At 37.5% G+C, this 20984-nt stretch overlaps 1 protein-coding gene across 1 annotated transcript; it reads right to left on the bottom strand.

The window, feature by feature from the left end:
• Nucleotides 1-3609: 3609 nt before the first annotated feature.
• On the bottom strand, nucleotides 3610-8423 carry SMIM30 (small integral membrane protein 30). Its single transcript, XM_039472959.2, has 3 exons — nucleotides 8338-8423; nucleotides 7889-7982; nucleotides 3610-7428 (listed from the first exon to the last, which is right to left on the bottom strand). The coding sequence occupies exon 3, from the start codon at nucleotides 7397-7399 to the stop codon at nucleotides 7220-7222; it is 180 nt and encodes a 59-aa protein (XP_039328893.1). The 5' UTR covers nucleotides 7400-7428; nucleotides 7889-7982; nucleotides 8338-8423; the 3' UTR covers nucleotides 3610-7219.
• Between the last annotated feature and the right edge of the window lie 12561 nt (nucleotides 8424-20984).

Genomic DNA, 20984 nt, shown 5'->3' with positions numbered 1-20984 from the left:
GAAGAGAGGAAGAGAGAGAACTCACCTGGTGTTTTTTAGGAAGTGAAAAAAGTTTAATGCAAGGTAGGTTAGGGATCACAGACATAGATGAAACTGGAGAAATAAGGGGAGAGATATGGGCAGATCAAACAGTGCTTTCTTAAGGTTAAAAAATTCATAACAACAGGAAATCCCTTAAAGAGTTTTGAGATGGGATCAGATTTGTTTTATGAAGTTTACCACAGTTGTGTTGAAAAAAGATTGCAGAGGGGTAGGATGGGAGGTGATATGGTCTGGCTTTGTGTCCTCATGTTGAACTGTAATCCCCAGTTCCAGGAGGGACTTGGTGGGAGGTGAGTGGATGATGTGGGCAAATTTCCCTCTGGTGGTTCTCATGATAGTGAGTTCTCAAGAGATCTGGTCATTTAAAAGTGTGTAGCACTTCCCCCTTCACTCTTTTTCTCTCTCGTGCTCCACCATGGTAAGATATGCGTGCTTCAACTTCATCTTTTGCCATGATTCTAAGTTTCCTGAGGCCTCTCAGCCAAGCTTCCTGTACAGCCTGTAGAACTGTGAGTCAATTAAACCTATTTTCTTCATGAATTACCCAGTCTCAGGTAGTTCTTTATAGCGTTGTGAGAACAGATTAATACAGGAGGTTGGAAGGTCAGCTGGGGGCTGCTGTGGATGTCATCCACATCCTCATGATGGTTTACTTGGGTAGGAGCCATGGGGATGGACAGAAGTGGGTAGATCCTAGGGATAATTTGGAGGTGGATTCCATGGGACTTAACAAATACATTAGAGGGAGAGTGTGATGTGTGCCACCTATCTTCTCAAGTGTCTGTCTTGGTAACTGAGAAGATGGTATCTATGACCTAAGTCTCATTGGTGGTGCCAGAAAAGACCAAGCCTGTGAAACCAAAAGGTTGTTTATTCCTGAATATAGCCAGACCAGCATCAATTAGCATGTGGGCTATTTGATGTGAGTGAGAGAGGCAGGGCTACAGTTTGTTTTTATTCTTACTTCTTAAAACAATCCCTAATAAAGAAACAATACAGAAACAAGCTGCCCCTCCCTGCTGTACAGAATTGAAATCCAAAAATGTACCAAATGACTAGACTACAGTCACTGAGGAGTGTGAAGAAGAAATCAGCTTCTCATTGCTGTGTACTGAAAATGGCTAATTACAATATTTTTAACAGATTACACTTTATTATTTTTGAAATTAGGAAAACTCTTCTTATGAAGCCACAAAATTCTATCAATAGGAAACCTCTTAGAAATTACTGACAAAAAATTGTACTGATGAAAAAGTTGTGGAGGTTCAAGTATTGGCTCAAGGTCATTTGCCTGACAGTTGATAAATATTTTTCTTTCTAAAGAGTACTGGTTATATCTTGAAAACTGTTGATTAAATAAGTTAAAGTTAGCACATGTCATCTCAGGGCCCATCAAATTGTTTTATGTTGGTATCAAAATGCTCTGGTAATTTTTGTGGCAGAATGAAAGGGTTGTTGTGACAAATCATCTGAAATAGAAAATGGTATAGTTTCTGTTCTTGGTGCTCATGCCTGCTTCTAAATTCTTTAGTTAAGTGATTTATGCATATTTATCCAGAGTATAATTATTTTGATTAATATTGAGAAATACAGTATTTATAATCCCTATGTTTAAAAGTGCTACATGATTAGCCCTTTAAAAATAATTAACCCTCTTGTATATAAAATTTCATAATTTCATTTCAGATTATGAAGTACCCACTAATATTTTCAAAATTTTAATCACCCATATAAAATGGATCCAGTGGAAATATGTGTGTGAAGAGTATTTAGCTCTGATACTTACAAATCAATGAGAAATTAAACCACATTATTATTATTATTATTATTTTTTGCAGCAAACATATTTTTCTGGTCTTCTGCATTTTGTATTAGAAGTTAGATGTATATTATTCAGTTACAGAAAGTATTTGCAAAAATGAAGTTACTGAAAAAAAATTAAACATGTTATTCTGCAAATATTTATTGATTTGGCCCTATTTTCACCACAAGTGAAAATCATGTCTGGGATTAGTAAGTCAAGATAGGGGCTTCCTCTCTACTCTCCACCACAGGAAACAAACATTAAACACATTATATGTAGTTTATAATTTAATGACGTCTAATGAGATGAAATTTGTCAGTATTTTTCTTAGTGGAATAGGGACCAGATCTGTTATTTTCCTGAATAGGCAAAACCAAATGCCTACATCTCCTTAAATGATTTGGGCAGTTGCTGCTAAGCTTTTGTTATGCTACTTAGGAAGGAACCCATGGTTAACACAGTAAGAATCATTAAAAGATAAGCAATTATTTTCTTCCCTTTTTTCCCCCTTCAAGAGCATGAGGTACAAACAAGAAGATTTAGGAAAATTTTATTTTCTTTTCTTCACAGATGTCTTTGAGCTTATCAATTTCTAAGCTATAATTGTGTGTGTTGGGAGGGACTGTAATAAAAAACAAAGAGTGAGGATCATCTTCAAGGGCCTGTTAGGACTTAGGAAAATGTCAAAATTAAAATTAAAGTTTGATATAGGATTTGTTCATATAACTTTTAATATTTGCTCTTTATAAATTCAAAAATTGATGCTTGTAGTTTTTTCCCCCTTCTGTTTAGGAAATATCTCTAAATACTACTACTAGTAATAACATACAGCAAGCCAACCCTTTCACATACACTATCTTAGATATTTCTCATCTACCTAGAAGGTAGAGTGGAGAAATACTATTATTACACCCAATTAACAGACAGGGAGATAGAAATTTAAAAGAAATTGAATGACTTGCCAAGTATCACATTTTAATTGTTGGAAGGCTGTTAAATTCCCATATCTTGGACCCTTAGCCTCTATTATAGTACCACTGAAGAGACTGATATGAGAGCCCCTGGTTGGAAGATGGGTCATATGAAGAAAATTCTCCTTCATTCATTATGTGCTGCAGGCTATATAGCCGCATTACCATTCCTATATCCAAGGTTGGAAATGTAATTTGATAAGCTTTTGCAGAGCTTGAAAGCCCAGCAGGAAACAGGTGCATGTGAGGTGTAGTATCTGAGATTTCCTGAACCTGGTTAGTTGACACAACTGGTATCACATCAGTTTTTCAAGAAGCTGCCACTTGCAGTCTCAATGCTGAGACAAAATATGAATACAGCCCATTTTCTCAAGCTTCATCTACATCCCTGTATTTCTTGGTTAGTTTCACTCCCTAGTTGAGGGTTATTGGGTCAAGATAGGAATAAACAACATTTTGGATGGATGAGAAGGTGGATGTGGGAGATTGTGGGACAGAAGTCCGTGAGTAAAATACCTTGAAGTAATCATTTTCCTGGTGTTTTATCTCTCCATCTCTGGAGTATCTCAGAAAATTCACTCTTTAAATATACACCAAGAGGACTTATACTTCCAGGAAGATGGAATAGACATCTTTTTTCCTATTCCTCCCAGTGAATACAGCTAAAAACTCTGGACATTATGTATAAAACAAACATGATTCCGAAAGGAAGAAAGAAGGCACAACAGCTGGGTACCTCAAGACCAAAGGAACAACGAAGTGGTGAGTTTGCTGGATTATTTTTTCTTCCTGTTTCAGACTGAGTACTGGAGAAATCAGTAGCCCAGAAATGTCAATCAGCTTAGACTGAAAAAAAAAAAAAAAGGGAAAAACCAAACAAGACATTCTCTCTAGTATTTAAGGAATAGGAAAGGTGCAGCTTAGTGAAAACAGAAAACCTGAAAACCTTTAGATACCACAGAAAGAACTGTAGCCCCACTTCCACTATCAGCAAAGGCTGAGTGAAGTGCCAAGACCTCCACCTTCACCAGGCTGTAGATATTCCAGGCTCCCCACTGAGGTGGGGTCACAGAAGGCTGGGTGGGGAGCTGGCACTTTCATCCTCACCAGCTGATAGTAAGAACCTCCCTCTTCTACCCTGGGACCCATGGAGACCATCTGGAGGGCCTGGACTCCATCCCCACCTGGTGGTAACAAAGCAACCTATCCCCAGTGTCAGTGAAGAGAACGTGGGGAGCAGTCATGAGGCTTTCACCTGCATCTGGCAGGAAGAAGGAGGCATCCTCCCTTCCAACGAAAGAGTGGTGTCAGAGGAGGCCTGCTAAAATAAAAGATTTAAATAAGAGCCACAGCCTTTTAAATATAATACTCCAAAAGTCCAGATATCAAGAGACAATCATTCATCATACTAAGAACCAGAAAGATCTCAACTGGAATGAGAAGACAATCAACAGGTACTGAACACCGAGGTGACAGAGATGTTAGGATTATCAAGGATTTAGGCAGCCATCAAAAGGTGCTTCAGTGAGCAATCAGAAACATGCCTGAGACAAATGAGAAAACAGGTCTCCACAAAGAAACAAAAAGATACAAAGAACAAAATGGAAAGTCTTGAACTAAAAATACAACAGCAGAAGCAGTGAACTTAAGGATAGAACACTAGAAATTACCCAAACTAAACAAGAGAAAAAAAGATTGAAAAAATAGAGCCTTAGGTATGCATCCTGCTATAACAAAAGGTCTAACACTGGGTTGCTGGAGTCCTAGAAGAAAAGGAGAATGAGGGTGGAGCTAAAATTTTTAAAAAGAAATAATGGCTGAAAATTTCCTAAATTTGGGAAAAAGCATAAAACTAAGTCTCAAATACCAAGCAAGGATAAACCCAAAGATATCCATGCCAAGATACAGCACAATCAATCTTCTAAAAACTAATGACAAAGGAGAGTTATGAAAGCAGTTAAGACAGAAATGATGAAGGAAATGTACTGATTTTTAGCATTAGGGAAATAGGCTAGTTACATTCAAACTATGGAAAATAGAAATATAAGTATTGGCAAGGACCTTAAAATCTTCACTTGATTTCAACTATTTTTAACTCAGTTGAGCTAACACATACAGTGCATTTACTAGATATCTACAAATTGTGCTGGGCACCAGAACATTTGTTAATCCCATTTTTGCCCTAACTGCTCCATAGCAGGTGTTATCCCTCAGAGAAAATCAAGGAATTTTAGAAATGGAAAGATCCTGGATCGGCTTCAGCTCTGAGACTAATCTAAAAATGTCAGCATGCATGGGAATTTTCCTAAGGAAAAAGATGATAGCTTTCATCAGATTCTCAAAGGAACTGGTGGCCTCAAAAGGTTAAGAGCCACCATAAGGATTCTGTTCTTTTCAGGCAAAGCCATATAATGCAAATTAAATAGATGAGAAATGAGGCTATTTTTAGAGAAGGTGTTCCCCATCATATCCATCAAAATTCCTGCATGCCACCTCAAGAGAATTCTCTATTTTTAAGGGGAAAATAGGGAAATGCCTCTCCTAGGTACTTTTAGAAATACACATTGACCCTAAAGAATGTTTGTCTGTAGTCTTATTTTGAACATTTTAAAAATAGTACCTGGAGGTGACTAAATGACTACTGCACTGTGATTTAAAATGTACTTTAGGTTTGATTTCTCCCATCCCAATGGAAAAGTTGACGTGTAAGGAAGCAGCGGCAGCCTTTCTATGTCAGCACCAATGGGCTGGTGTATGAGATGACAACTGTTCTACAACTTGCATCATTCCTTTTTCCTTCTTTAAAACAAACAAACAAAATACATGTATAATCAAGCTCTATTAATTCCATAATATTTAACTGCCAATTAATTTGAGTAAAGAATCAGTGCTTCCTCTAGCAAAAAATGAAACAGCTCCATGTCTTTATTACATGATCCTCCCTCACTCCTTGTACCCTTTCACCAAAACTTCCATGCAAGCCAGGTCAGCTCACACTAGAATTGCACCATAAACAGGATTTTAGGTTGCTGGTGCCTGTTTTTGGATAAAAATTGAAGCTCCCAATATAATCTGGAGAGCTAGAAATTGGAAAATGCATTTTAGGAAAAAATTTGACTACTTACTTCTAATGTGACCCTAAAGTTTGATTTCCTTAGACTATTTTATGCTGGCTACAACTTGAGAATCAAATGAATCAAGAGGACCCTTGTTAAACCTGGAGTTCCAGGCCCCATCCCACAGCTATACAACCAGGAGACCCGGGAACCTAAAAGTTTTATCAAGTGCCTGGAATGATTCTTGGGCTCAAGCAAGTTGGAAGTCTTTTTAAATCTGTAATGTGCACACAAATTAATTTGGGCTTTGGAAACTGCTGCTTCTGATCCAACTGGTCTGGGTGGGGCCTGAAATTCTGCATTTCTAACAAGTCCTAGTTGATGTTACTGGCTTGAGGACACTTTAAGTAGCTAAGCCAGAGTGGGTTTTGGCTGGCGTGCAAATCAGTTTAGGCCGTTTCATTTGCCTTCTGTATATCTAGATTTTCTATGAGGGGCTCCTCTGACCTCAATGTTGGCCAGTTCTCATTTGTCACTGATTATGTCTCTTCAAGTTACTGCAGTAACACAAGGTATCCTGCTCTTCTCAACTTAGCATATATAAAAATCCACAATGGATAAAAACAGTCCCAAATAAGAAATGTACACAACACAACTTACAACATAATGGGTTTACATTTAATATAGCACTTCTCATCAAGAGGATGTTACTCAGTTAATATTAAGTTTTTTTCTTAACAGTAAATCTCTTTTCCATGTCAATGTCTATAGTTTTTTTTTAACATTAATTTTTTTCTGCATTTCAGTATTAGATACACTGAATACATTTTGCTAAACGTTTGTTCCCCAGAGGTAAAAGTTTCCCTTTTTGGTTGACTCTCTTATATCTAAATACAATATTAACTTGAAAGACAACAAAACAAAAATCTAATAAAAAGATGGAGAAAAGACTCAACGATTCAGGAGGCAGTGATTATAACGGAACAGTGGTGATTTCTTAAGATTCTGGGCAAGAACTTCCTTCTTCCTATTTCACATGCTTTGAGAATTCGAAAACTATGAAATACTACTTATGTAAATTTCAGCCATCTTACTTCTTTGACCTCTTTTCTAACTAGCAGATACAAATTATAGGCTGCATTTTTCTGTGCATTATGTGTTGCAAAGAAAACTTTTTTTCCCCAATTTATATATGTATGTTTGTTCCCATTTTATGGAAACAACAAAAAATGTAAAACTCCCTTATTTACTGATTCTTGGAAACTTTCAGACACCAAAGCTCAGGTTTAGCCTCTATAGCACAAAGGCTGAAAAGGGTGAAGTTTGATTCAGCAGGCCTTTCAAAGTCACATCTGTCCATTTCTTTTTCTTGCATATACCCCCAAGCAGGCGCAAATGCCTGTAATGCTGAGAACCACACCTAACAAGAGGGCGATTGCATCACCAGCTTCTACTGCTTCGACAACAGGCAGCACCAAAAGCAGTGACATGAGGACTAAGGACAACTGTGTTGAAATTGAGGTCATGATGTTGGAATCTTGAGGGCTGAAGGTTCCTAGAAATTGAACATGGGAACAAAAAGGAACCATTAAAAATTCCTACCTTTTCAAATGACAGTATTAACATATGACAAATAACAGGCTAGCCAATCTTTTGGATACTTTATAAATCATTTCAGATCCATCTCCTCATTTTATAGGTGCAAAAACAGAGGGATGTTAAAGACAGTAATTTGAGGCTCACCTCTCTATCTCATGCTAACACTCTAAACCTAGCAATTTTCCATGATAATGCCAACACCTTGTGCATCAATCAAACAAAAACTGAACAGGAGTTCAAGTGTTTAAGAACAAACAGAAAAAAAGCATGAGAAACTAACTTGGAAACTTAAAATATCCTAGTGGGTAAAAATTACATTTTCTTAGGGTCTCTCTCATCCAGGAAATGCAGACAAATTTGGCCAAAGTCACACAACATATAACTCTGAGAAGTTGTGGGGAATTAATAAGACTTACCAAAGAAATGGTATATATAGAATTCTATCTGACTTGAAATTTTCCCTTCCTGGAGCTCCGGATGCTGAGATTAAGAGGTTCCACGTGACACTACCTATGATTAGAGTGGGGGGTGGGTGGGGAGAGAAGGATTAAAAAATTATTATTACTATTATTATTTTAAAGAGGCAGCTAGAGTCAGTGCAGAGTGGGGAAGCTATATGGACAGTAGAGGGATAGGTACTGAGGAGAGAAAACAGTCTGTCCAACAGGGAACTAAAAAGTTGGTCAGTTCACCCACACAAGAAAACGTAAGAAGAAACAGACGGAGAGATAAGTTCATTTCAGAACTTGATATTAAGCGCTGAAAAAGAATCCCTACTTTGGCTCGGCAAGGTGCAAATCTTCCCCTGTTTTGCAAATACACTGGTGCAATCTAAGTATCCTTGGGAAACGAGTTCGTACGTTACCTTCCAGGAAGCAGCCATTACAGGAATGGCGAGGAGGAGTCTCCAAACTACATTTCCCACAATCCCTGCCGCCTACGACTCCCATGATGCCCCTGGGCGCTTCCCTGTGAGGGTCAGAGGGCGTGACGGTTACGCTCTGGCGGAGACGAGGAGTGGCTGACGCGCTCCGCTTCTTTTCACTGCCCAACGTTTTACTCTTAAATGGATGGTTTTGTGTGTTTGTATAAAAGCTCGCTTCAAAATAAAATAAAGAAATAATAGCAAGTCTTTTCTACCCTGTTGAGTCTTTAAGGCGCACACGTCATTCTTTTTCTTTGACACAGCCGGGAGAGAGAAATCAAATAGAGCCCTCTGTTCGGGATGCTTTTAAGCTAGCGGCTTCCAACGTTTCTGAAGCAAGAAATCTCTGTCACCATCTTCCTAGTGAACCATACGTCATTTATTAATGTTTTAATCAATGGGAAAAAAGCGCGTTGAATAAGGCATTTCGAAAAATGTTTAAAAAAAAAATTGTAGTGCAAAACAAAGTTCAGGAAAAATGGGTTTAGCCCTGTTGCAGACGTTTCAGGATTCAGGTCCTAAAGTGACTTAATCTATTCAAGAGTTCACTGTGGTGATTCCTTCCTAGTCATGTTTTTTTGTGAGAACTCCGCTCCAAATGTCCCCACCTATTTATGAAAATACGTAAAAATACTGCTTTTAAATCATAAAATAAGAATTAGTTATATGTATATTTAAGTCGTAACCTTTCTGAAAGGTGCTCTTTTAATAACTGAACTCCTTACTGAACCTTTCTAGTCATCTGATCTTCTGAACTCTTTCATGTTTACTGATTTGACAATTTATTTGCTATCCTCACATTAAAAGTTATTAATGATGAGGGCTGGGTGTGAAGTCACTTGTCTGGTCTGAAAGTCCCCTTAGTTTAGTCTGTTAGATAATGCAGGTACATTGAGTTCATTGCCCATATTAGCATGTATTATTGTGTTGTCTTCACATTCTAGTCTCTCTAGCAAAGTTTTATATTCCTGGCTCCTAACAGGGACCCAGTAGGTGCTCAGTAATGTTGACTAATAATAATGATTTGATTAGATAAATGTGTCAACAAGATCTTATGAGAGACCAAGAAGTTCCAAATAAACCAAACCAAGGTGACTAGAAAATCGGAAATCTGAGAATAACTGCACAATAATGTCAGCATTGTTTCTCTAACCTTGATTATTTTAACGAGGTTTTATTCATTGCATCCTTTGTTTGGCGCTACTTTTAGTTTTGTACCTTTGTAATAAATTATATTTGGAATAGGAGCTATATTTTCATAGCTTCCAAAATGTTCTTTCAAATCCTACTGTGAATATTTTGTTTTTCCCTACATGTTTATTTTTCCTTATGTGTTTATTTTAGTTAGCTGAAGTCAATAGAGATGACTTTAAAGTTAGTATTGTTACAGACTTGTTTCTAGGCATGTCATAGGCATGTCAACATTAAAGATAATGGTTTGGTTTTAAGTTTAAAGAGTATGTAAATGGCAAGATGTTTTCTTTATAAATTATAAATGGTTTTTATTAGTTTGTGACATATTATATTTGAAAATGTCAATGGGGGGACTTCCAGTATTAGCTGATGTAGGGATTAATTTCTGGAATACCATGAATATGATAATCTCCTTCACTTCTTTGACCTGCTCTTGCTGTGTAACATTTTTTTTTTTTTTAAGACGGAGTCTAGCTCTGTCTCCAGGCTGGGGTGCAGTGGCACGATCTCAGCTCACTGCAACCTCTGCCTCCTGGGTTCAAGCGTTTCTCCTGCCTCAGCCTCCCGAGTAGTTGGGACTACAGGTGCGCACCACCATGCCCAGCTAATTTTTGTATTTTTTAGTATAGCTGAGGTTTCACCACGTTGGCCAGGATGATCTTGATCTCTTGCCCTTGTGATCTGCCCACCCCAGCCTCCCAAAGTGCTGGGATTACAGACATGAGCCACCATGCCCAGCTGCTGTGTGACTTTTAACATACCTCCACTCTATCTCAATGAACTGTTATTTCCTAGCTGTAAACCGGGTTAGATATTTTGGCTAGATCGCTGACCAGTATAATAACTACAATGTGTATATGCGTGGTCTCTCTTCTAAAAAAGGTGATGATAGATGAGCAGCTGCTTCTGTCTGCATCTGCCAACTACAAGTTCTGCTTGTGAACATCTCTGGTAGCAATGTGAACCACCAGTTTTCTGAAGCAATGCCACACTCCCATTTTTCCCAAGTTATATGAATGCTTCTACAGGCTTCTTTGTAGTTGTTCTTTTGACATTAAGTGTCTAGGATTATAGAATTCCAGAATTCAGTCTTTAAATTCAAACAAATCTCTGCCTACATCATCCTTTACTAAAATAGGGATCAATGGCAGCCAGTGATACTTGAAGAACTTTAGATACTTATGTGAGCAGTTGGAGAGCAAAATTTTCCATCAGTTGTTACCCAGAAATGATTTCAGGAAAAAAAAAAAAAAAAAAAAAGAAGTGGCTTCTGTTCATTTTTCTGTTAGAAGTGGGTCATTGGTAGGCCCTGAAGGAAGGCACCTTAGGGATCCATCAGAGGATGCAGGACAGACCGATATCAGGATTTTGCAGTGACTGATGTGTGTCCGGAAATTTATAAAACCCAGACTTCCTCATTAGCAATTGAGCCAAGCCAAGTGAGTCAAAATATTTTACTGGAGCTTCACAATTAAAAAGACCAACCCAGAGTTAGTCAGTGTTTCCTGTGATTGATAGGACATTTATCACTGAGAATATTATGTTAGAGCTAACTAATCATTAGGCCAAAAGGTTGGAATATGCTATACTTTCCAGAGCTGTTCAACTACTGCACAAAATGTCTCCTGAGGCTTAAATACTTCTTGTACCAGCATTTTACAGAAGTATATGGGAGAGGTACAAAAGATCATTTCTGGCACAGTTCCAGGCACCCTCTAGAGCCCGTTAAGTATGTGGTTCTCACTCCCACCAGCAAATATCAGTTGTCTGTGGGAATCAATCATACACGTAAGTTTGTGAGATATGGGAAAGGAGAGAAATCCCACTCACAGCTCAAAAGATTCCACTTTTACTTATATTGCTGAGCTTCTTGGATTAGGTTAAAAATTACTGAATGGGGTGAAGTTCTAGTTTTGAAAAGTTGTGACATTATCTATATAGCACTTTATCTATAGTAATGGACTGATTAAAACAGGCTTTGGAGATCACCAGAGGTTGATTCCAAATTCACCCCTGCCACTTTTAAACTCTGTAAACCTGTGCAAATTATCTAACTTCTTGAAACTTGAGTTTTCTCATCTGTAATAAAGATAACACCAATCTTCATAACATTCTTAATGTAGATTAAATGAGGTGACATATAAAGTGGCTCAGTGTGGTCAGTGTAAGTGACACTATTATTGGCAACAGACTAGACCTTTCAGAGACAGAAGTAGATGATCAAATAATATTTATTAAGTGTTACACAGGAAATTTAAAATCAGAATGAGCTTACATCATAAGAGGTTAAATAAACATTTATTATGGCAAAAAAGATTTTATTACAAAAAGTGGTTTCATGCTACATGGAGTCAGATTGATTGACTGATATTTGTATTTAAAAAACACTTAAAATAGTGACTAATATGCACCAATAACTATTCCACACATTAACAAATATAAGCCCCTCTGCTTCTTAAAATAATCCTGTGAAGTGGTTACTGTTTTTATTCCCTGATGAAGAGATTGAGGCATAGATAAGTAATTTATGCAAGATCACATAATCAGTGAGTGGAATATATCCAGGAAATATAAGAAACTCTATATTTTCATCATTGTCCACATGCTGCTATGTGGAAAATGTCCACAGGATCAAACACCATTTCAATTTTCTTTGAAATAAGGTGTTCTAATGTCACTTAGGAAGCCTAATCATAGTGACTCATTGAGGGGTTGCTGGTGTTTGTGAACTTTCCCCTGGACCCTAATTTGGTGAATGAGGGAATGCTGTATTCACCTAATTTATCAATTGATTTTGGCTGAGATTTAATAAATATGTACAAAAAGTATTTTTTTAATTAAAATATATCTGACTTAGGCTCAAAAGCACACATACTGATCAGCATAGATGTTTCCTGTCAACATAGATTGTGAAATGTTGGAAAACCTCAATTATCATGAAATAACTGAAGTCCATATACTATACAAAATTCAAAAAGGAAGTCAAAGAGACCCTTTGAAAATCATTGCAAGAAGAAAAGATTACTATCGGATATTGAACTTAATACCTGGGTGATAAAATAATATGTACAACAAACCCTTATGACACCTGTTTACCTATTTAACAAGCCTGCACAGGTATCCCCAAACCTCAAGTAAAAGTTTTTTTTTAAAAAAAGAAAACTTTTCTAGAGGTCAAGAGCTTAAAGTAGTCCCTGCAAAAATGTAGGGATGTTATTAATAATTTAGCCTGTTCATTTCACAGGGAAATGTTAATTCCTCTGTATAGACCAGGTGCTCATTATGATTAAGAACTGGCAACCATGGAAACAAACAGCATGAAATTTATAAAATTAAAGACATACTGGATAGAAAATGCAAATAGGAGAGGATTCTGCCAAGATGGCCGAATAGGAACAGCTCTGGAGCACAGTTCCCAGTGAGAGATGCAGAAGGTGAGTGATCCCTGCATTTCCAACCGAGACCGGGAGATACCTGCTGGGCTGAAAAGTGGCTCGAGTTATCAGCACAGAGCTGCATGGCAGCTCTGACTGGTGCTGTGGGTTCTCAGCATAGATCTGGGTAGACATTTTGACTAGCACTGAGAGTGCCTGCAGGATGGAGCAGCCCACTCCCCAGAAAGAGGGGAGCTGAAAGAAGGGAGACAGGTGATATGGCTGGGTGGGTTCCACCCCCACAAAAACCAGAAAATTGAAGCCCTCTTGCTTGAGAATTTCGCAGCCAGCACATCAGTTCAAGCTCAACCTGGGACAATTGAGCTCGGTGGAAGGAAGGGTGTCCACCATTGCTGAGGCAGGTCTAAACCTACCTGTGTAAACAAAAGCCAGAGGAAGCTTACACAGCAGCTGGACTGAGTCCATGACAGCCCAGCAGCACATCTTCAGGCAGACAACGGACAGACTGCCTCTTCAAGCAGCTCTCTGACCCCTGTATAACCAAAAAGGTGCCTCATACAGGAGAACTTTGGCTGACACCTGGTGGGTACCCTTCTGGGACGAAGCTACCAGAGGAAAGATCAGGCAGTAATCCTTGCTGTTCTGCAACTCCCACGGGTGATTCCCAGGCAAGCAAAGTCTGGAATTGACCTCCAGTGGTCCTATAGCAGAGGGACTTGACTGTTAGAAGGAAAAATTAAAAACAAAAAGAAATAGCTTCAACATCAACAGAAAGGATGCCTACTCAGAGATCACATCTGAAATCACCAACTTCAAAGATCGAAGGTAGATAAAGCCACTAAGATGGGAAGAAACCAGCCCAAAAGGATGAAACCATCAAAGACCAGAATGCCTCTCCTCCTCCAAGGGATCACAACTCCTCACTGGCAAGGGAAAAAAACAGGATGGAAAATGAGTTTGACAAATTGGCAGAAGCAGGTTTCAGAAGGTGGGTAATAAAAAACTTCTCTGAGCTAAAGAAACTTCTCTGAGCTAATTTTAATGTTTTAATTTTTTAATGTTCTAACCCAATGCAAAGAAACTAAAAAACCTTGAAAAAAGGTTAGACAAAATGCTAACTAGAATAACCAGCATAGAGAAGAACATAAATGACTTGATGGAGCTAAAAAACACAGCACCAGAACTTCACGAAGCATACACAAGTTTCAGTAGCTGAATCAATCAAGCAGAAGAAAGGATATCAGAGATTGAAGATCAATTCAAGAAATAAAATGAGAAGGCAAGATTAGAGAAAAAAGAGAGAGAAGAAATGAACAAAGCCTCCAAGAAATATGGAATTATGTAAAAAGACCTAATCTACACTTGATTGGTGTACCTGAATATGATGGGGAGAATGAATCCAAGCTGGAAAACACCCTTCAGGATATTATCCAGGAGAACTTCCCCAACTTAGCAATGCAGGCCAACATTCAAATCCAGGAAATACAGAGGACACCACAAAGATATTCCTGAAGAAGAGGAACCCCAAGGCACATAATTGTCAGATTCACCAGGGTTGAAATGAAGGAGAAAATGCTAAGGGCAGCCAGAGAGAAAGGTCGGATCACCCACAAAGGGAAGCCCATCAGACTCACAGTGGATCTCTTGGTAGAAACTCTACAAGCCAGAAGAGAGTGGAGGCCAATATTCGACATCCTTAAAGAAAAGTACTTTCAACCTAGAATTTCATATCCAGGCAAACTAAGCTTCATAAGTGAAGGAGAAAAAAAATCCTTTACAGAAAAGCAATTGCTGAGAGATTTCATCACCACTGGACCTGCCTTACAAGAACTTCTGAATGAAACACTAAACATAGAAAGGATCAACCAGTACCAGCCACTGCAAAAACGTACCAAATGGTAAAGAACAATGATGCAATGAATAAAGTGCATCAACTAAAGGGCAAAACAACTAGCCAGTAAAAAAATGGCAGGATCAAATTCACACATAACAACATTAACCTTAAATATAAATGGCCTAAATGCACCAATGAAAAGATACAGACTGGCAAATTGGATAAAAAGTCAATGCCCCAATCAAAAGATACAGACTGGTAAATTGGATAAAAAGTCAAGACCCATTGGTGTGCTGTATTCAGGAGACCCATCTCATTTGGAAAGACACAACTAGACTCAACATAAAGGGATGGAAGAAGATTTACCAAACAAATGAGCCAAAAAAAAAAAAAAAAAAAAAAAAAGCAGGGGGTTGCAATCCTAGTCACTAATAGAAGGGACTTTAAACCAACAAAGATCAAAAGAGACAAAGAATGGCATTACATAATGGTAAAAGGATCAATGGAACAAGAAGAGGTAACTACACTAACTATATATACACCCAACACAGGAGCACCCAGATATATAATGCAAGTTCTTAACTATCTACAAAGAGACTTAGGCTCACACAAAATAATAGTGGGAGACTTTAACACTCCACTGTCAATGTTAGACCAGATCAATGAGACAGAAAATCAACGAGGATATCCAGGCCTAGAATACAGATCTGGACCAAGCATACCTAATAGACATCTACAGAATTCTCCACCCCAAAACCACAGAATATACATTCTTCTCAGCACCACATCACACTTATGCTAAAATTGACCACATAATTGGAAGTAAAACACTCCTTAGCAAATGCAAAAGAACAGAAATCATAACAGTCTCTCAGACCACAGTGCAAGACAATTAGAATTCAGGATTAAGAAACTCACTCAAAAGCACACAACTACATGGAAACTGAACAACCTGATCCTGAGTGACTACTGGATAAGTAATAAAATGAAGACAGAAATAAAGATGTTCTTTGAAACCAATGTGAAGAAAGACACAACGTACCAGAATCTCTGGGACACATGTAAAGCAGTGTTTATAGGGAAATTTATAGTGTGAAATGCCAACCAGAGAAGTGAGGAAAGATATAAAATCAACGTCCTAATGTCACAATTGAAAGAACTAGAGGAGCAAGATCAAACAAATTCAAAAGCTAGCAGAAGGCAAGAAATAACTAATATCAAAGCAGAACTGAAGGAGATAGAGACACAGAAAAACACTTCAAAAAATCAATAAATCCAGTAGCTGTTTTTTTGAAAAGATCAACAAAATAGATAGTTTGTTAGCCAGGCTAATAAAAAAGAGGGAAGAGTCAAATAGATGCAATAAAAAATGATAAGCTATATCACCACCAATCCCACAGAAATGCAAACTACCATCAGAGATTGCTACAAACACCTCTATGCAAATAAACCAGTAAATATAGAAGAAATGGATAAATTCCTGGACACTTACACCCTCCCAAGACTAAACCAGGAAGAAGTTGAATTCCTAAACAGACCAACGACAAGGTCTGAAGTTGAGGCAGCAATTAACAGCCTACCAACCAAAAAAAGTCCAGGACCAGAAGGGTTCAGAGCTGAATTCTACCAGAGGTACAAAGAGGAGCTGGTATCATTCCTTCTGAAACTATTCCAAACAATGGAAAAAGAGGGAATCCTCCCTAACTCATTTTATGAGGCCAACATCATCCTGATACCAAAACCTGAAAGAGGCACAACTAAAAGAAAAAACAAAAAACTTCAGGCCAATATTCATGATGAACATCAATGCAAAAATCTTCAATAAAGTACTGCCAAACTGAATGCAACAGCACATCAAAAACTGTATCCATCACGATCAAGTAGGCTTCATCCTGGGGATGCAAGACTGGTTCAACATATGCAAATCTATAAATGTAATCCATCACATAAACAGAACCAAAACCAAAAACTACATGATCATCTCAATAGATGCAGAGAAGGACTTTGACAAAATTCAACAGCCCCGTATGCTAAAAACTCTCAATAAACTAGGTATTGGTGGAATATCAATACCTCAAAATAATAAAAGCTATTTATGAGAAACCCACAGCCAATATCATACTGAATAAGCAAAAACTGGAAGCAGTCCCTTCAAAAACTGTCACTAGATAAGGATGCCCTGTCTCTCCATTCCTACTCAATGTAGTATTGGAAGTTCTAGCCAGAGAAACCAGGCAAGGAAAAGAAATAAAGTATATTCAATGAGGAAAAGAGGAAGTCAAATTGTCTCTATTTGCAGATGACATGAATGTATATTTAGAAGAGTCCATCATCTCAGCCCAAAATCTCCTTAAGCTGATAAGCAACTTCAGTGAAGTCTCAAGATACAAAATCAATGCGCAGAGATCACAAGCATTCCTACACACCAATAACAGCTAAACAGCCAAATCATGAGCAAACTTCCATCGACAATTGCTACAAAGAAAATAAAATACCTAGAAATACAACTAACAAAAGATGTGAAGGACCTCTTCAAGGAGAACTACAAACCACTGCTCAAGGATATAAGAGAGGACACAAACAGATGGAAAAACATTCCATGCTCACGGTTAGGAAGGATCAATATTGTGAAAATGGCCATATCGCCCAAAGTAATTTACAGATTCAACACTATCCCCATCAAGCTACCATTGACCTTCTTCACAGAACTGGAAAAACCACTTTAAACTTCATATGGAACCAAAAGAGATCCTGCATAGCCAAGACAATCCAAGCAAAAAGAACAAAGCTGGCAGCATCAAGCTACCTGACTTCAAACTATTCTACAAGTCTACTGTAATCAAAACAGTATGGTACTTGTACCAAAACAGAGATATAGACCAATGGAATAGAACAGAACCCTCAGAAGTAATGCCACACATCTACAGCCATCTGATCTTTGACAAACCTGATAAAAACAAGCAATGGGGAAAGGATTCCCTGTTTAATAAATGGTGTTGGGAAAACTGGCTAGCCGTGTGCAGAAAGCTGAAAGTGGTCTCCTTCCTGACACCTTACACTAAAATTAACTCCAGATGGATTAAAGATTTAAACATAAGACCTAACACCATAAAAACCCTAGAAGAAAACCTAGACCTAACCATTCAGGACATAGGCATAGACAAGGACTTCATGATTAAAACACCAAAAGCACTGTCAACGAAAGCCAAAATAGGTAAATGGGATCTAATTAAACTTAGGAGTTTCTGCGCAGCAAAAGAAACAATCAGTGAACCAGCAACCAAGAGATGTACAAAAATTTTTGCAATCTACCCATCTGACAAAGGACTAATATCCAGAATCTACAAAAAACTAAACAGATTTACAAGGAAAATAGAGACAAACCCATTCAAAAGTGGGTGAAGGATATGAACAAGCACTTTTCAAAAGAAGACATTTATGAGGCCAACAAACATGAAGAAATGCTCATCATCACTGGCCATTAGAGAAATGCAAATCAAAACCACATTGAGATACCATCTCAAGCCAGTTAGAATGACGATCATTAAAAAATGTGGAGACAAATAATGTAGAGGATGTGAAGAAATAGGAACACTTTTACACTGTTGGTGGCAGTGTAAATTAGTTCAACCATTGTGAAGACAGTCTGGTGATTCCTTGAGGATCTAGAAATAGAAATTCCATTTGACCCAGCAATCCCATTACTGTGTGTATACCTAAAGAAGTATAAAGCATTTTATTATAAAGACACATGCACACATATGTTCATTGTGGCTCTGTTTACAATAGAAAAGACCTAGAACCAACCCTGATACTCATCAATGATAGACTGGACAAGGAAAATGTGACACATATACATCATGGAATACTATGCAGCCTTAAAAAACAATGCATTTGTGTCCTTTGTAGGGACATGGATGAATCTGGAAACCATCATTCTCAGAAAACCAAAAACTGCATGTTCTCACTCATAGGTGGGTGTTGAACAATGAAAACACATGGGCACAGGGAGGGGAACGTCACACACTGGGTCTGTAGGGAGTAGGGGGCTAGTGGAGGGATAGCAAGTGGTGGGGAATTTGGGAAGGGTTAACACTGGGAGAAATGCGTGATGTAGGTGATGGAGGGGGATGGAGAGAGCAAACCACCGTAGCATGTGTGTACCTATGCAACAATCCTGCAAGATCTGCACATGTACCCCAGAACTTAAAGTACAATTAAAAGAAATGCAAACAGCCTAGGATAGTGAATTTTGCCCCGAACATTCTTAACTTCATTTCCCTTGAATTGAAAGACTTACGAAATCTCTGGCCATTTTTTGAATAAAATCACTCAATTTGGGAAACTGAATTTACACTTTGGATATCTCACTTTGTTCATTTGATAAAGCCTTTTTGAGTCGATTTAGACATGTTGCAATGTATATAAGTTATTGGTAAGCAGTATCTGGGAAGTGGTTACTTTTAAATTGATTTTAGAAGCTTCAATAAGTACTTGAACTTTTGTGTAGACATTTATTGTGAATTTCCAGTTGACATACTATAAGTAATCAGTCACTTTTAGTTTCTAAATTTGTTTCTTTTGCTAAATCACATAGATGGTCCAGGTAGAGCACTTTATGGTATAAACACCAGTTTCTGTGTCATGGAATGATTTATTTATGTATGAAATGGTGAGCCAGACAGCAATACTAAAGTTTCTTTACTCTTGCTTATAATATTTTGATTGTTTATAAATCTATTCACTGAGCCCATTATGACAACATACTACTTGTCTGTAAATACTCTAAAGTAATATTGTTTGAATTAAAAATTTTTATACATTTTAAAATGAGAAAAGATCTTATTTTCTACAAGAATAAGTTTACTCAAGGAGGTTTCCAGATTTTCCATTTTACTTTAAAGTAAAATTCTTTACTTTAAAGGTGGAATAGGTTATATTAAAAAAGATTGCAACTGGTTAGGAAAAAGTCCTGTACAACACTATTTATAGTTTCATTTGATTTTGATTTGGACTCATTTTAATACATTTTAAGCTCTTGTTTCTCAGGAGAGTCAAAATAAATAATTGACCTCAATCTGACAGCCAGAATAAAGCACTGCTTTTGTGAGCATGCCTATCAACACTCGTGAATGTATTAAAGTGAATGTGGTGGCTATATAAGGGAAGGGACATAATCCTTCCATCTGCCCTTCTTCAATAACTCTGTAGTAGAATATCCTACCTACATTTGGTCACCAGACATTAAAAGGGGCCCATACAGACAGTAGAGGATCCAGGGAAGAGTGACAGAGTTTATCAGTTATCCAAAATTGGACTTGGAAGTGTCATCTCAAAGTGTGTTCCGTGTTTCACTTGCATCCCAATTACATGGTTAGTTTATTTAAAAATGCAAAACTTTAGTTTATTTAAAAATACAAAAAGTTCTCCTAGTAGTTCTTAGGTTTATTTGATCTTAGAACATTTGTCATTTTATGGAGGCTGATTATTTGGGAAGAGATGACATAGGGGCAACTGAATAACATTAACCTGATGTTAAGTTAACTATGCATTTAACATGAACCAGTTAGAATTATTCGTCTTGCTTTCATGGATTCCTTTTCAGTTATTGATGAAGTGGAAAATACAAAACTTTTTACTATTTGTATATGTGTCAAATGACATTTTTTCTTATTTCTTACAGTCTTTCATTTTTGTCCTTAAGACTCAATAAATATGTAAAACCATTCTAATGATTTCCATCATTAAAAATTAGAAGCATCTGATTCCTTGAAGAAAACAAAGCCTTTCCTAGCACTGAGAAGGACTCTGAGTAACAAAATGGACAGTACCTCAGATATAAAAATAACAATGTGGATATGAATTTTATGTGGTTATTTCTCATAACCTTTGTAAAAGATTAGGACAAAGCAATATATGTGACTCAATAAAATTGATTAGAAAGGCGTTGTGTTGTGGGTTCCCAATATGTATGTTTCTGGTGACAACATTAACCAAGAATTGAATTTGTATGGTCTTGGACCTATCCTCCCTGAACATTTCTTCTCTCAGTAGGTATTTGGAAGAGAGCTGGTCTCCTGGAGTGCTAGCATTCTAAATTGCTGGCTGAGGGCCCATCCATATGCTTTGAAACTGAGAGATAGTTATCCTATTATGAAATTAGT

This window comes from Saimiri boliviensis, chromosome 10 (genome assembly GCF_048565385.1).
Source record: "Saimiri boliviensis isolate mSaiBol1 chromosome 10, mSaiBol1.pri, whole genome shotgun sequence".
NCBI classification, from domain to species: Eukaryota; Metazoa; Chordata; class Mammalia; order Primates; family Cebidae; genus Saimiri; species Saimiri boliviensis.
Note: the sequence above shows the minus strand (reverse complement) of the source record. Positions and strands in the feature narration are given on the sequence as shown.